At 40.5% G+C, this 14,383-nt stretch overlaps 1 protein-coding gene across 6 annotated transcripts in view; it reads left to right on the forward strand.

Annotated features, from left to right (window-relative positions):
- The window catches only part of OSBPL3 (oxysterol binding protein like 3), a 199,372-nt gene that overhangs the window by 137,166 nt on the left and 47,823 nt on the right, over positions 1 to 14,383 (forward strand). For 5 of the 6 annotated variants that reach the window (XR_004026431.1, XR_004026432.1, XM_030796352.1 and 2 more), the window contains exons 13-15: positions 1,467 to 1,574; positions 8,203 to 8,337; positions 9,846 to 9,939. Coding sequence is in view for 4 of the 6 variants with exons in the window: in XM_030796352.1 (XP_030652212.1) it covers positions 1,467 to 1,574; positions 8,203 to 8,337; positions 9,846 to 9,939 (337 nt within the window). In the remaining 2 variants the exon portion in view is untranslated. The remainder of the gene's footprint in view (positions 1 to 1,466; positions 1,575 to 8,202; positions 8,338 to 9,845; positions 9,940 to 14,383) is intronic. The other variant, XM_030796356.1, reaches the window with a different exon arrangement.

Raw genomic sequence — 14,383 nt, forward strand, 5'->3', positions numbered from 1 at the left:
AGTGTTTCTTAAGTGGTCCTCGAGGATTTTCAAATAACCCATATGCTCTGCGGGGACTGAAAAATAAAGCCAGCATCCCTGTTGGAGATCCAGGTAGAGGATTAGTCAGTACCACATCCTTCTTTGCTTTCAGCAGGTCAGTCCTGCAGGCCCTGGTGGATGCAAAAGACTCAGAGCTTCTTAGAAAAGAGTCAGAAAGATAGACACATAGGCTGAATCTGCATGCGAGCAGCCACGGAGCTGATCGTGTGAGTGTCTGGGAAGACAGTCAGGAGAACTTGTCCCCTTCCACAGACAGACCATTGGAGAACAGTTGGTCATGAAGTACACAAGAGTATCAGCGTGAAGGAAACAGCTTCCTTTACCTTTCAGCCACTTTCCTCCTAGTTGAGAGGTTGAGATAAGGAATGAGCCCTGCCCAGGGAAATATAAAGGAGGCCTGGGGGCGTAGTCTCAGATTTGCTTTTCATCTCACATTTACCCATTCCCAGAGCCATGGTCCTTAAGCCCTTATGCAGGTAAGTGAGGCTTACTCATTTCTTTTTTGAAATAAATTGCCTTAGTCCTGAAGAATGAATAGAACAATCAATATCCTTATTGGAAAAGAGTAAAATTAATCTTTCACAAAGTCCTACTTTCCAGCACACAGCATACTTTATTTCTTTTGTTTTTTGTTTTTTTTTTTTTTTTTGGTGAGACAGGGTCTCACTCTGTCACCCAGGCTGCGATCTCAGCTCACTGCAACGTCTGTCAGCCTCCCAGGTTCAAAGCAATTCTCCCACCTCAGCATCCCTAGTAGCTGGGACTACAGGTGTGTGCCACCATGCCCAACTAATTTTTGTATTTTTTGGTAGAGATGGGGTTTCACCATGTTGGCCAGGCTGTTCTCAAACTCCTGACCTCAAGTAATCTGCCCGCCTCCACCTCACAAAGTGCTGGGATTACAGGTGTGAGCCACCATGCCTGGCCTCCAGCACACTTTCTAAAATCTGATTCAATGGGTATGATAACTAAATAACATTGAAATATGTCCAATCGTAAGGGGTGGGGCCAGCATATTCTTCAAAGCTGATAGAAGCCTGGATTCCTTAGGAAGGGATTTGGACAAAGAGACTCCAGACAGTTGGGGAGGAGGAGGAGATGCTATGGAATCACTGCTCTTAACAGAAGCCGACAGTGTCTGTGACTTCCCTCTCTGTTGCACTTACCAACCCTCCTTCCATGTCTGGAATGAGAAAAGAAAAAGAGCATCATTTCTGGAGCCTCCAGGTTTGTCATCTCCCAGGCATCTCAGAACCAGTATCCTCTTGGAGAGCATTCAAGGAAAAAGTCCAGAAGGTGCGCTCTCAGACCACGTCACTAAGAGTTTCATCAAGCTCTTAGAGATCGCTCCTGCAGAGCCCACTGCTGTGCTTTTCTGAAACATCCATTTATTAACAGAGCCCCACTATTTTAACATGTTCCAGGCCCTAGCACAAAACACAGATCTTAAAGAACGCTTACGCAGAATCCATGCCGAGTCTCTGCTCCTCGACTCCCCCGCTGTCGCCAAGTCGGGTGACAATCTGGCAGAGGTGGGTAGGTTTCGCGTCTGGTAATGTCTCCCCAGCTGCCGCCCACTCCCGTGATACCATCTGTCCGGTTGCACGGCCTCCCTGCTTCCCCTCGTGGGTGCTGTCCACCTCTCTGCCCTCCTCCTCTGGGTGCTGGCCGCAGCTGGGTCATGGACTGGGGTCTCGGGCTCAAACGCTTTCTTGAGCATATGCTGCTAATTGCATTTTTAAACTGCTCCCTGCCCCTGAACTCTTCTTTCTTTTGTATTTCTTCACCCTGTTTCGCTCCTAAATGTCACCCCTTTCACTAAGTGGTACTGGAGTGGGAACTATAGAGAGATTAACATTTTCTCTTGTTACTACTGAAGAAACCTACATTTCTCTGACCTGCAGTATCTTGGTTCCCTGCCAGCCTCCTTCCCCTCTAACCCTTTCTCTGTGGCTGTTCCCTTTTCCCTTTTCTGTGATTTTCTTTTTCTTTTATAGAATGCGGCTGTACACTCTGAGGGAAAAAAAATACTTCATTACAATTAAAGTGTCTCTTGGTCAGTTAAAAGTATGTTAAAAAAAGTCTTTCCTCAAGACTAGGGATGTTTATCCAAAATAGTCTTTGCATGTTTAAAATGAGAAATTTCAGAAAAGTACAAGTAGGTTACTCAAAAAATAAGTAGGAAAGAGTAATGAAAGTAAAAACTGTTTTTAAGCTATTTTTTATATTAAATGCCTGCTTCAGATATGCTAAATTTTTATTAACAAATGAATTAGACTGAGTACACTTAAAACAAAAAATATAAGGCAGGTAATAGACAAGAGGTGTGTGTTTATGTAAGTTTTTAAAAGAAGTTTGTAATGTTTAATCATAATCTTTTGTCCTTCTTTTTCTGTCCTCAAAGAAAACAAACCCCTCACACACCTTCACTGCTTGGGAAGCCACTGTGCGGGGTGGTGAGGCGAGTTGAGGCTGGAGTCAGTCAGTACATGGACTGTAGGGCTCCGGGCACTGAACCCATTTGGAGACAAGATGGTGCCATGTGTGGACAGGCCCATCCACTCCCATGAGCTTCACTCTCTGTCTGGCAGAAGCTCGTGGGTCTCTTACTACTTCTGAGGCACATGCTAGTGGTTAAGTATGACATTCTTTTATAGAAGCGCTACCCACAAGAGGTCACTTCTCAGGTATGTTAGCCCAGACCTAAACTGTCACCTGCAGCATTGAGCACCTAAACATTACTTACGGTGCCTTGACTTTAGGCCTGGGCAGGCCCTCTTTTGAATCTGCACATTTGCTAAAAACAGGACCCAGTCATGGCCGGGATCAGCCATTACTGACCAGCTGCCACGTACTATGGTATTCTCTGGAGTTTGTGCATGTTTTCAGACAGTATTTACCTTTTAAATAGTATTATCACAATTTACTTATTTAAATACATAACCTTCATTTATGCTTTTATGAATTTATGCTTGGCATGTCTACTTGGAACTTTTTGTGTTTTGGAAAGGAAATCAAAATCACAAGTCTTTTAAAATACATGTTTTTAAACTATATGTTTAAAATGCGTATTTTAAAACTGATCTTAAAAGTAACATACCTGAAAGCTGAAATGCTGTACACTGTCCTTGAGAGGTAACAATAACATCGTTCAAACGCACACCTTCCACAACAGCCTTCTTGAGTCTTGAATCAGTGATGCAGTTGTCACCTTATCTATTTCCTCTTTCAGAAATTTTCTGTTTCCCTTATTTTATCCCTTTTATCATAGAGTGACTCAGGCTAACTTTCCCAGCAAAGGTAAAGTTATTGTTGCCTTCAGGACATAAGTAGGAAAGTAAGTGAAAATGGCCTCCCAGACTGAAAACTTGACTCTAGTTAATTTTTTTGGGGTAACTCCCGGTTACCTCTGATACTCTCTTGGGAAATGACAGTCTCCACCAATGGGGTCAGCCCAAGGTGCTCTCCTTTTAGAACTCTCACTTTCTTTGCTCACTTCATTACCTTTTCTTTCTTTCTTTGTTTCTTTTTTTTTTTTTTTTTTTTGAGACAGAGTCTTGCTCTGTCCCCCAGGCTGGAGTGCAGTGGCACCATTTCGGCTCACTGCAAGCTCCGCCTCCCGGGTTCACGCCATTCTCCTGCCTCAGCCTCCCCAGCAGCTGGGGCTACAGGCGCCTGCCACCATGCCGGCTAATTTTTGTATTTTTAGTAGAGACAGGGTTTCACCATGTTGGCCAGGATGGTCTTGATCTCCTGACCTTGTGATCTGCCTGCCTCGGCCTCCCAAAGTGCTGGGATTAAAGGCATGAGCCACCGTGCCCAGCCTCATTACCTTTTCTTTAGCCACATGTATTACCCATCTTTGGTGTTGGGCCTGGCTAATTGAATTCTAAAATGCCCACCTTTTTTAAAATCAGAAATTACCCCCACAGCCTACCAAGTTCTCCTGTTTTATATTCCTGGATGTGAAGATTTAATATTATCAAGTTATCAGTTCTTCAATTATTTTAGATTCCAAATGAAAGGGCAAGTGACTTTGGGAGGTAACACCATACTACATCCAATGTCCATTTAAGAGACTAAAAAAGGCCAAAACTTTTAAAGAAAAGTCTGAAAGAGAAGAGAACTGAATTCTTTTAATTGTCTGTTTGCTATATCAGCATGCATTTGAATACATTACCTCACAAAATCCTAACCATGACTCTATGAAGTAGGTGGTGATAGTTTCATTTGAGAAACAAGAGAACTAAAGCTCAGAGAGGTTAAATAACTTCCTCCAGACATACAGCTTGTAACAGACAGAGCTGAGATTTAAATTCACATCTAATGAGGCCAAAGCAATTCTTTTCTCAATAGTATACACTGCTATATAATGAAGAACGGTATGCCAAGCCAGAAAATAAAACACTCGTTCAAGCTCCAGCAGTTAAAATAAGGTGATGATGGGTAAGAATGGGACAGAATAACTCTCTCAGGCATAAACGTTATTTTGTATACCAAAGAAATAAAGATTATGGTTCGAAAAGGCATCAAAAACCAATGGGAAAGGGGTGGATTATTCAATAAATTAGGTTGGCACAGCTCAAAGAAATTTATTACATTATTATAATTAATTACCATTATTTTGGAGACAGTCTTACTATGTTGCCCAGCCTGACCTTGAACTCTTGGGCTCAAGCCATCCTCCTGCTTTGGCCTCCCAAGTAGCTGGGATTATAGGCACTCACCACCCACCATGCCCTGCTCAAAGCAATTTAAAAAGAAGTTTAAATCTTTTCATTGCATGTTAAATGAATCAAAAGCAAATTGAAGTTAAATATAAAAATTCAAACTGAAAAATATTAATGTAAATATTTATCAAACTGCTAGAGTAGGGAAGATTTTCTAAATTGGGTTGCAATAGAAAAAAATTGCAAAAGGAATGTTGATTAGATCTGACTTTTTTTTTTTTAGGAAAAAGTGATGTGTGTCAAAAAAATAAGGCAAATAATAGACTGGGAAAAATATTTTCAGTCAAATTGACAGACTGAGATAATGCTAAATCAATGATAATGTTTTTCATATGTAACCAATGAACAAATAATATCAAGTGACTTAAAACTTTAACAAATAAATGGAAAAAGGCCATAATTCACACACACACACACAAACACACACATATGCACAAATACAGATAGGTATGGGTTTTTTTGTTTGTTTGTTTGTTTACTTATTTTGCAATATTTGTAAATTCACAGGAAAGTACAAAGAAATGCAGAGGGAGGTCCCATGGACCCTTCATCCAGCCTCTCCCTAGAATAACATCTCTACAAGCTTGTTTTTAAAAAAGGAAAAACTATTCAGCCTAATGAAAATTAAAACAATTAGATTGGCTCAAAAGTTTTCTAAATTATGGTATGCAGTGCCCTTGATAAGAAAAAACAGAGGTTTCCTTACTTGTTGGTGTAATTAGGTAATATATATTTTGCCTTAAAGGTTATTAATAATTCTTCCAAAAATTGATTCTAAGAAATAACACGATACCAGCAAAAACATATTTACAAACATACTAAACCATTTTCGCAAATCTGTAAACATTCTTAATTTTATTATTACTCTATGACACAATATAATAAAATATCAATTACAGTTCATTGTCTCAAAGAATTTTGAATGGTCTGGGAAAATGTTAACAATATAATGGTTAGTGAATGGAGCAGACAATATGTAGACTGTTTATCCCAGTTTTTCAAAATAAAATTTGTACACAAATATTTTAATATGAAAATACCAGCAAGTTAATAGGGGCCACTTCCACTTCCGCATTCATATCCACTTCAATGGGACTTGAAGTGATATTTATTTTATTTGCTTTTTTTGAATTTTCTATTTTGAATACATATTTTTATTTTCAGAATACATTTTAATTTTGAAAAAAAACTCTTGCAATGTTGTTTGGGTGAACTTTATAAAATTACATATATAGAGATATGAAAATAGAATGATTACAATTATTTCACAAGAAATGTGTCAGAATGCTTGTAGTGGTTGTTATAGCGTGAACTATGAATGTTCCTTTCCCTCCCTTTTCTCTGTTTATTTAACTTAGGGGTGTCCAATCTTTTGGCTTTTCTAGGCCACCTTGGGAGAAGAAGAATTGTCGTGGGCTACACATAAGATACACTAACACTAATGATAGCTGATGAGCCAGAAAAAAAAAATCACAAAAAAATCTCATAATGTTTTAACAAAGTTTACACATTTATGTTGGGCCACATTCAAAGCCATCCTGGGCCATATGTGGCTCCCAGGCTGTGGGTTGGACACGCTTGATTTAACTTTTTGTAATGCAAACAATAGATAAGCAACCAGTCATGCATTACATATGTGAAAGGAAATTATTGAATTGAACTGACTGGGTTAATATTTTAGCAAATGAGGTCCTGAGTTGTTTAAGACACCATGCTGTAGACTTGGGGTGCAGCAGTGCTGGTGAGTTTTCAGTACATCTAAGAAGACGCCAGAAAGGGCTAGGGGCTAGGAATATTATTTTCAGTGTTGGTCAGCCAGGAAATCTTCTGACCCATCAGCCTAGGAGGAGGAAGATACAGAGATGGCAGGAGTGACTAGTAATAAATTAATGAGTAGAACAAGTAAATAAATGATGAGCATCTTTTGTGACAGGAGCTCACAGAAGACACAGGACAATTCTCTTGTTTGAGTGAGTGTTAAGCTATTCCTTACGATGTTTTCAAACTCAATAGCTTTATGCCTGGCTCTTTTGAGGAGAGAGACCTTTTCCTTGAAGTTAACAGCTGTGATACTTACAGATTCTAAAGTGATCTCTTTGTTAGGGTAGAGAAGAGGCTTGGTTTTCAGAAGGCTACATGGGTATTAAAATGGGTAGGATCGTTAATACCTTGGGCAGATGCCTTATTTAGGAAAGGGATATCTGTTTCAACAGTTTGTAGATACATATTTATAAACTGAAGCAAGCAATTTGTAAAGGGACCACTTGCCTTTTATTAATTATGAAAATCTGCTGTGGCCCTCCTGTCATAGCATCCCCTCCCTATGAGACTGAGGGGTATATCCTGAATTCAGACAATTTCTGGGCAGGATACAATCTGCCTTTTCCCCAAATTATTCTGGATGATGTGGAAGCAACTCCTTTGTTAGCCCAGTAAAAAATGTGGGTGGTTTTACTACTACCTGTCTACTCTGATTGAAAGAAATCAAATCATCCTGTCCTGAATCTGTTCTTTTTCCTCAAGTGCCACCTCTATGAAGCCCTCCCCAAACAAAATCTCCCTAATCAGAATCAATCTCTCCACTTTGCCAGCACTTTGTCTGTTCCATAGGCCTGGTCTGATGTGTGTTGGATGCATTCTGTCACCACTTATTCAGTCCACAAACCTTGTCTGGTTCATTGTTATATCCTGCCATGGCCAGCTCAGGGCTTAAGTCCACCCCAGAGGGAAAGTCCAGACCCAGTGGAGTGGAGAATGGAGGGTCATGTGAGATAAGAAAACAATGATGTTCTGTTGTGTTATTTGTACAGAAGCTTATAAAGAGGACTGGGGACTTCCTTTCCTTGCAGTCATTGTGGGTAGAAAGAGACAGACAAAGAGAACTTATATCATTCATCCGTGAATAATAAATGATCTGCCACCAGGGTGCTTCTGGACCAAAACACATTGTGTATTTGTCAAGGGACACCTCAAAAGCAGCATATTTTTCCCTCAGAGAGCATAGGGACAGAAGAAAGCTATGTTGCTCTGAATCAGCCATGCAAGACATGCATTCAGTGCAATGCAGAGGAGATTTTAGTATAAAAAGAAACATCCAGCAGTGGTAGCAAATAAGAGGATATGATTCAGAGAGCATTGGAATTTTTCCCCGTTTAAATGGAACAAAGAGTGACCTGGACGGTTGTTTTTCGCCTTGTGATTTGTTGCATGTGTGTGAGAAGTGATAGTGCCTGTAAGTGCGGTGCCCATACTGGGGGAGAACTTTGTGTTTTGCATGAGGCTCGCTTCTCAGTGTTGGAGCTGACCTCTGCTTGGAGTTGCTTATTTGCATGGGCCTGTGACCTTGTGTATTGTACAACTAAATCAATTATTTTCTTTCTCTTGAGAATGTTTCTAAATGTATACATTTTTGGTTTTGTTCTTCAAATAGGAAAACTCCAGAGATGAAAACCGAGCTCTAGTTCATCAGCTTTCTAATGAAAGTAGACTCTCCATCACTGACTCCCTTTCCGAGTTTTTTGATGCTCAGGAAGTTCTGTTATCTCCAAGCTCTTCAGAAAATGAGGTTTGAGCAATGTTTACAGTAAGGTGCCTCAAAAATCTCTCTTGTTGCTTTGCTGATTAATCTGTTCAGTAAATAATCCATAATCAGAAACACTAAACTCAGTTGCCCTTTTTAGTCATTTTATTCTGAGAGTTCTCTCATAACTCATACCCAAAAAGTATAAAATGATACTATATGTGAGAAGAAAAAGTAAAAGTAGAGAGTATTGGATATTTTCCCTTTTCTGTAACTTGATGTGTTAAATTTGTTGCACTTTTTTTTTTTTTTTTTTTTTTAAACAGAGCCTCGCTCTGTTGCCCAGGCTGAAGTGCAGTGGTGCAATCTCAGCTCACTGCAACCTCCGCCTCCCAGGTTCAAATGATTCTCCAGCCTCAGCCTACCAGGTAGCTGGGACTGCAGGCACGTGCCACCGCGTCTGGCTAATTTTTGTGTTTTTAGTAGAGACCAGGGTTTCACCATGTTGGCCGGGCTGGTCTCAAACTCGTAATCCTGACTTCAGGTGATCCGCCTGCCTCAGCCTCCCAAAGTGCGGGAATTACAGGTGTGAGCCACTGTGCCTGGCCTCTTTTTTTTTTTTGAGACATAGTCTCACTCTGTTGGCCAGGCTGGAGTGCAGTGGTGTGATCTCTGCTCACTGCAACCTCTGCCTCCCAGGTTCAAGCAATTCTCGTACTTCAGCCTCCCATGTATCTGGGAATACAGGCGTGTACCCCATGCCCAGCCAATTTTTGTATTTTTAGTAGACGGGCTTCCCTATGTTGGCCAGGCTGGCCTTGAACTCCTAGCCTCAAGTGATCCACCCGCCTCAGCCTCTCAAAGTGCTATACTTCTTTTCAAGTACAGGTTAATAATTTTGACTTCTACCTATTTAATAATGTAATATGTCTACTACAGAGAAGGAAATTAGCATCCCATATATTTTTTAATCATGGAATTTGATCTATATTAATTTATAATATATAATTATATTTTAATCATTATAATATGGTTATTGTAATATTGGTTTATAGCATTATTTGTTTTAAATTGATGCATAAAAATTATACTTTCCTAACAGTTATTATAGTTAACATTATTTTGTGTCAGTGTGTACTAATAATGTTACCCCTTAAATACAGACTTAGTCATCTTGTTTATGTATTGATTCCCATAGAAGATACTTTTTACACAAATAGCTCAAAGACAAATGGTAACTTCTTCTACTCAAACACTATTAATAAATTCTAAAAATGCAGTCACAATTAATAAGAATCTTTATAATAACAGCCTTAAGCTTGCTTGCTGTTTTCCTTGTGAGAACTAATTCAGAATGTATGAGAATTTTAAGAACAGGTATTCGTTGTGAACACCTCCTTGGCAGAATGGTATATGGATCTTTATGAAAACAGTACCCAAGAGTATTTGCAGTGTGGGACTCAACATGTTTGATCATTTGGAGTAAGGGTTTTATGAAAATCTGGCTGTTGTTTATTCTAACTCTAATGAATATTATTTCTTCTTTCCCATAGATTTCTGATGATGACTCATATGTCAGTGACATAAGTGATAATCTTTCCTTAGATAATCTCAGTAATGATTTAGATAATGAGAGACAGACCTTGGGTAAGATTTACATTATTTAATCTCTGAAAAGTTTGGATTTTCATACAATACTAGTAAGTTGTATAGTTGACTCTTGAACAATATGGGGGTTCAGGGTGCTGATACCCCATGCAGATGAAAATCCATGTATAGCTTTTGACTCCCCAAAGATATAACTACTAACATTCGATTAACACATATTTTGTGTGTTACGTGTATTTGAGGCTGTAATCTTACAATAAAGTAAGCTAGAGGAAAGAAAATTTTATTAAAAAAATCATTAGAACAGAAAACATATTTACACTTCATTAAGGGGATCATCATAAAGGTCATCATCCTGGTCATCTTCATGTTGAGTAGGCTGAGGAGGAGGAAGAGAGAAGGGGTTGGTCTTGCTATCTCAGGGGTAGCAGAGGCAGAAGAAAACCTGCATACAAGTGAACTGATGCAGTTCAAACCTGTGTTGTTCAAGGGTGAACTGTGTAGAGGATCCGCTACAAGCAAAGAGCTCTAGCAAGTACTTTGTAAGAAAACTAAGACATGGACCCCACCCCCTAGGATTTTATAATCTAGGAGAGGAGACAGCACCCACATGTGAAAGATGTGTTAATTCAAATAAATTTGTCTGCTTGTGCAAATTTTTATTTTTATAAAGTGAGCGTATGCCAATTATAGGAATATAAAAAATGTAACAGATATCTTTTTTTTTTTGAGATGGAGTCTCGCTCTGTTGCCCAGGCTGGAGTACAATGGCGCAGTCTTGGCTCACTGCAACCTCTCTGCCTCCCAGGTTAAAGCGATTCTCCTGCCTTAGCCTCCGGAGTAACTGGAGAATACAGGCACACACCACCATGCCCAGCTAAGTTTTGTATTTTTTGGTGGAGACAAGGTTTCACCATGTTACCCAAGCTGGTCTCGAACTCCTGACGTCAAGTGATCTACCTGCCTCGGCCTCCCAGAGTGCTGGGATTACAGGCGTGAGCCACCATGCCTGGCCCAGATATCCCTTTTGCAGTCTAATGTTCTCTCTGAGGACATGTTAGAATATGGCTTTTTGCCCTGAGATATCAGGGGTTTTTTATAATTTAGGAATGTGATAGGACTTATATAATAAAAGATATGATCCAAGTGGTCATTTAGCTTCAGATTCTTCAAAACAACACATTTGAAAGTAACAAATGGGCCGGGCGTGGTGGCTCACGCTTGTAATCCCAGCACTTTGGGAGGCCGAGGCGGGCGGATCACGAGGTCAGGAGATCGAGACCACGGTGAAACCCCGTCTCTACTAAAAAATAAAAAAAATTAGCCGGGCGTGGTGGCAGGTGCCTGTAGTCCCAGCTACTCGGAGAGGCTGAGGCAGGAGAATGGCGTGAACCCGGGAGGTGGAGCTTGCAGTGAGCCGAGATTGCACCACTGCACTCCAGCCTGGGCGACAGAGCGAGACTCCGTCTCAAACAAACAAGCAAACAAAACAAACAAAAACAAATGGCTACCTCTTGGACAGACCCATCAGGGTATCCTAAGATGACCCTTTATTACTGGTTGATCCCAAGATGGTAAATGATGGGCAGGAAAGATATTTCATAATGCTAGTTCGAACTGTGGAATATCTGGAGTGTCTGGCAAGCCCCCCAAACAGCTCTGATTTAGGATTTCAGTAAGCAGATTGGCCTGTTTAGGAAGGTGCCCTTAAAAAGAATCTGCCCACCTGAACAGTTCTCTGCATGGGTCCTTGTAGCATCAAGCACTTATCAGTCTTGGTGCTCAGTTTGCCTTGGAGTCTCTAGGTTTGTCTGCACTGTGCATTGATACTCAAAGCACCACCTATTTTCATATCTACACAAAGGAGAGGGACCATGCCAGGCACCTTTTTGATATTTCAGTGTTCCTCAGCTCAATGTGTATGTGTGAACTGATGAATTGTTATCTGAATGCTTAAGAGCCACGTTTTGGGGGACCGCAGTATAGGGGAAGAAAGCAGGTAATTTTACCATGCTTTGGAAGAGTATCCTTTCAGTATCACACCTGCTAGAAGTGAGATGCTCATCGTGGTTGGTATTTTGTTTGAAATGTTTCTTGGGAGATGAAGCCCTTAGTGGAAAAGTCTAAGAACCAGTGGGTTTGAAGAAGAAGGCCAAAAACACTGGAGCAAGTTTGTGTGCTAGTTATTTTTCTAGAAAAACAAGGAGGCAGGTTGAAAGAGAAATGAAGAAACATCAGTCCCTTGGCAAACAGCACACACACTAAAGTGGTGCTCCCACTGTAGATGAGGAGGATTGACAAATGTGGAAGTCCTCCATTGCTTTGAGTCTACAGAGAGGGAGCCATAGGGAGCACAGAGTTAATGGAGTGTTCAGAAGTCAAAGGTCAAGAGAGGACATGGTTCAGAACCTAAGACCACAGCTGTGCTGTGTTGACACCAGCCAGGAAAAGCTTAGAGGTTAGAGCTGGTTCTGTCGTATTCTACAGCCATGTTGCTAGAATGCTAACTCACATTGCCTTTTTTGTGTATGAAGACAGAGTCTCACTATGTTGCCCAGGCTGGAGTGCAGTGGTGCGATCTCGGTTTACTGCAACCTCTGTCTCCTGGGTTCAAGCAATTCTCATGCCTCAGCCTCCCGAGTAGCTAGGATTACAGGCATGCACCATCATGCCCAGCTAATTTTTTGTATTTTAATAGAAACAGGCTATTAGAATAGAAACAGCCTCACCATGTTGGCCAGGCTGGTCTTGAACTCCTGGTGTCAAGTCATCTGCCCGCCTCAGCCTCCGAAATTGCTGGGATTATAGGCATGAGCCACCTTGCCTGGTCTACGTTGCCTTTCTTGAACAAGCACTGGGAAAAACCCAGTTTTCTTCTTTGTCAGTGTTTGAATACTAGAAATGTGTGTCCCCTAGTTCTTTACAGACATTCCCAGGGGTTGGGGGAGATTATATTTCTAAGCATCAATACTCTACTCAAAAGATTGGATACAGAAATAACCTTTACATTTCATATCATCATTTTGCCTATATTAGCACCAAGGTCTTGCTACACTGTTATTCTTTGAGTTTATAGTAAACATGAGGTTTTTAGAGTGTTTACTATTAATTTCTTCCCCACAATGTTGCTGGGCACATATTAGGACCTGTCTCTATGCTGGGTACTTTGGGGAAGTTAAGTGGTTAAGAATATGGATTAAGGGACCAGACTTCCTTGGTTAGCCCCAGCTCTGCCACTCAGTGGTTGTGTGTTCTAGGACCAGATACTTACTTCCTCTATGCCTCATTTTCTTCATCTGTGAAATGGGGATAATAATACTATTTACCACAAGTGGTAGTTACAAAGGATAAGTGGGAATAATGCATGTGAAATGCTTAGAAGACTGCCTGTCACAGAATAAAATGCAAGATATGTGTTAGCTGTTAGTAGTATTGGTGGTGATGATGGCGGTGGAGTAGCACTCTTTCAAAATTCAGATTAGTGTAATCAAAGAAAATCTTTTGAGACTACATGAAAAATTGTTTTCAAAAATGACTGTGGGCAAGGTGCAGTGGCTCACACCTATAATCCCAACACTTTGGGAGGCTGAGGCAGGAGGATTGCTTTAGGCCAAGAGTTTGAGACCAGCCTGCGCAACATAGCAAGATCCTGTCTCTAAAAAAAGATACGAAAACTAGCCAGGCGTGGTGTAGCATGTCTGTAGTCTGAGCTACTCAGGAGACTGAGGTGGCACAATTGTTTACGCTCAGGAGTTCGAGGTTACAGTGAGCTATGATTATACCACTGCACTCCAGCCTGAGTGACCCTGTTGAGAAAGACCCTATCTCCATATTTAATTAATTAATTTTAAAACTGCCATTTACAGCTACTTACCTATGCTGTATTTATCCATATTAAGCAACTAAAACAGGCTGGGCGTGGTGGCTCATGCCTGTAATCCCAGGACTTTGGGAGGCTGAGGTGGGTGGATCACTTGAGCTCAGGAATTTGAGATCAGCCTTGGCAACATAGTAAAATCTCATCTCTACAAAAATAGAAAAAAATTAGCCAGGCATGTTGGTGTGCATCTGTGGTCCCAGCTACTTGGGAGGCTGAGGCAGGAAGATTGCTTGAGCCAGTGAGGCAGAGGTTGCAGTGAATCAAGATTATGCCACTGTACTCTAGCCGGGGCAACAGACCAAGACCCTATCTCGAAAAAAATTAATTTTAAAAAAGCAAAACAAATTCAAAAGTTAATTAGATGATTAGATTAACATGAGACGCACAGCGTGGCCCTGTTTTCATGTTTTTCTTTTCATCAGAGCAGCCCCTTTATTCAGTGATTGGCTTTATAATAAGTAAATGTTAAATATATATGTTTAATAAAATATATATCAATAAAGTATGTTTATTGACATATAAATAAAAATATGCAAGAGATTTCATTTGAAAACAGGCACAATGGAGGATAGGAATTTCAGAGCATGAAACGAAGGAAAAGAT

This window comes from Nomascus leucogenys, chromosome 17 (assembly GCF_006542625.1).
Source record: "Nomascus leucogenys isolate Asia chromosome 17, Asia_NLE_v1, whole genome shotgun sequence".
In the NCBI taxonomy this organism is placed as follows: domain Eukaryota; kingdom Metazoa; phylum Chordata; class Mammalia; order Primates; family Hylobatidae; genus Nomascus; species Nomascus leucogenys.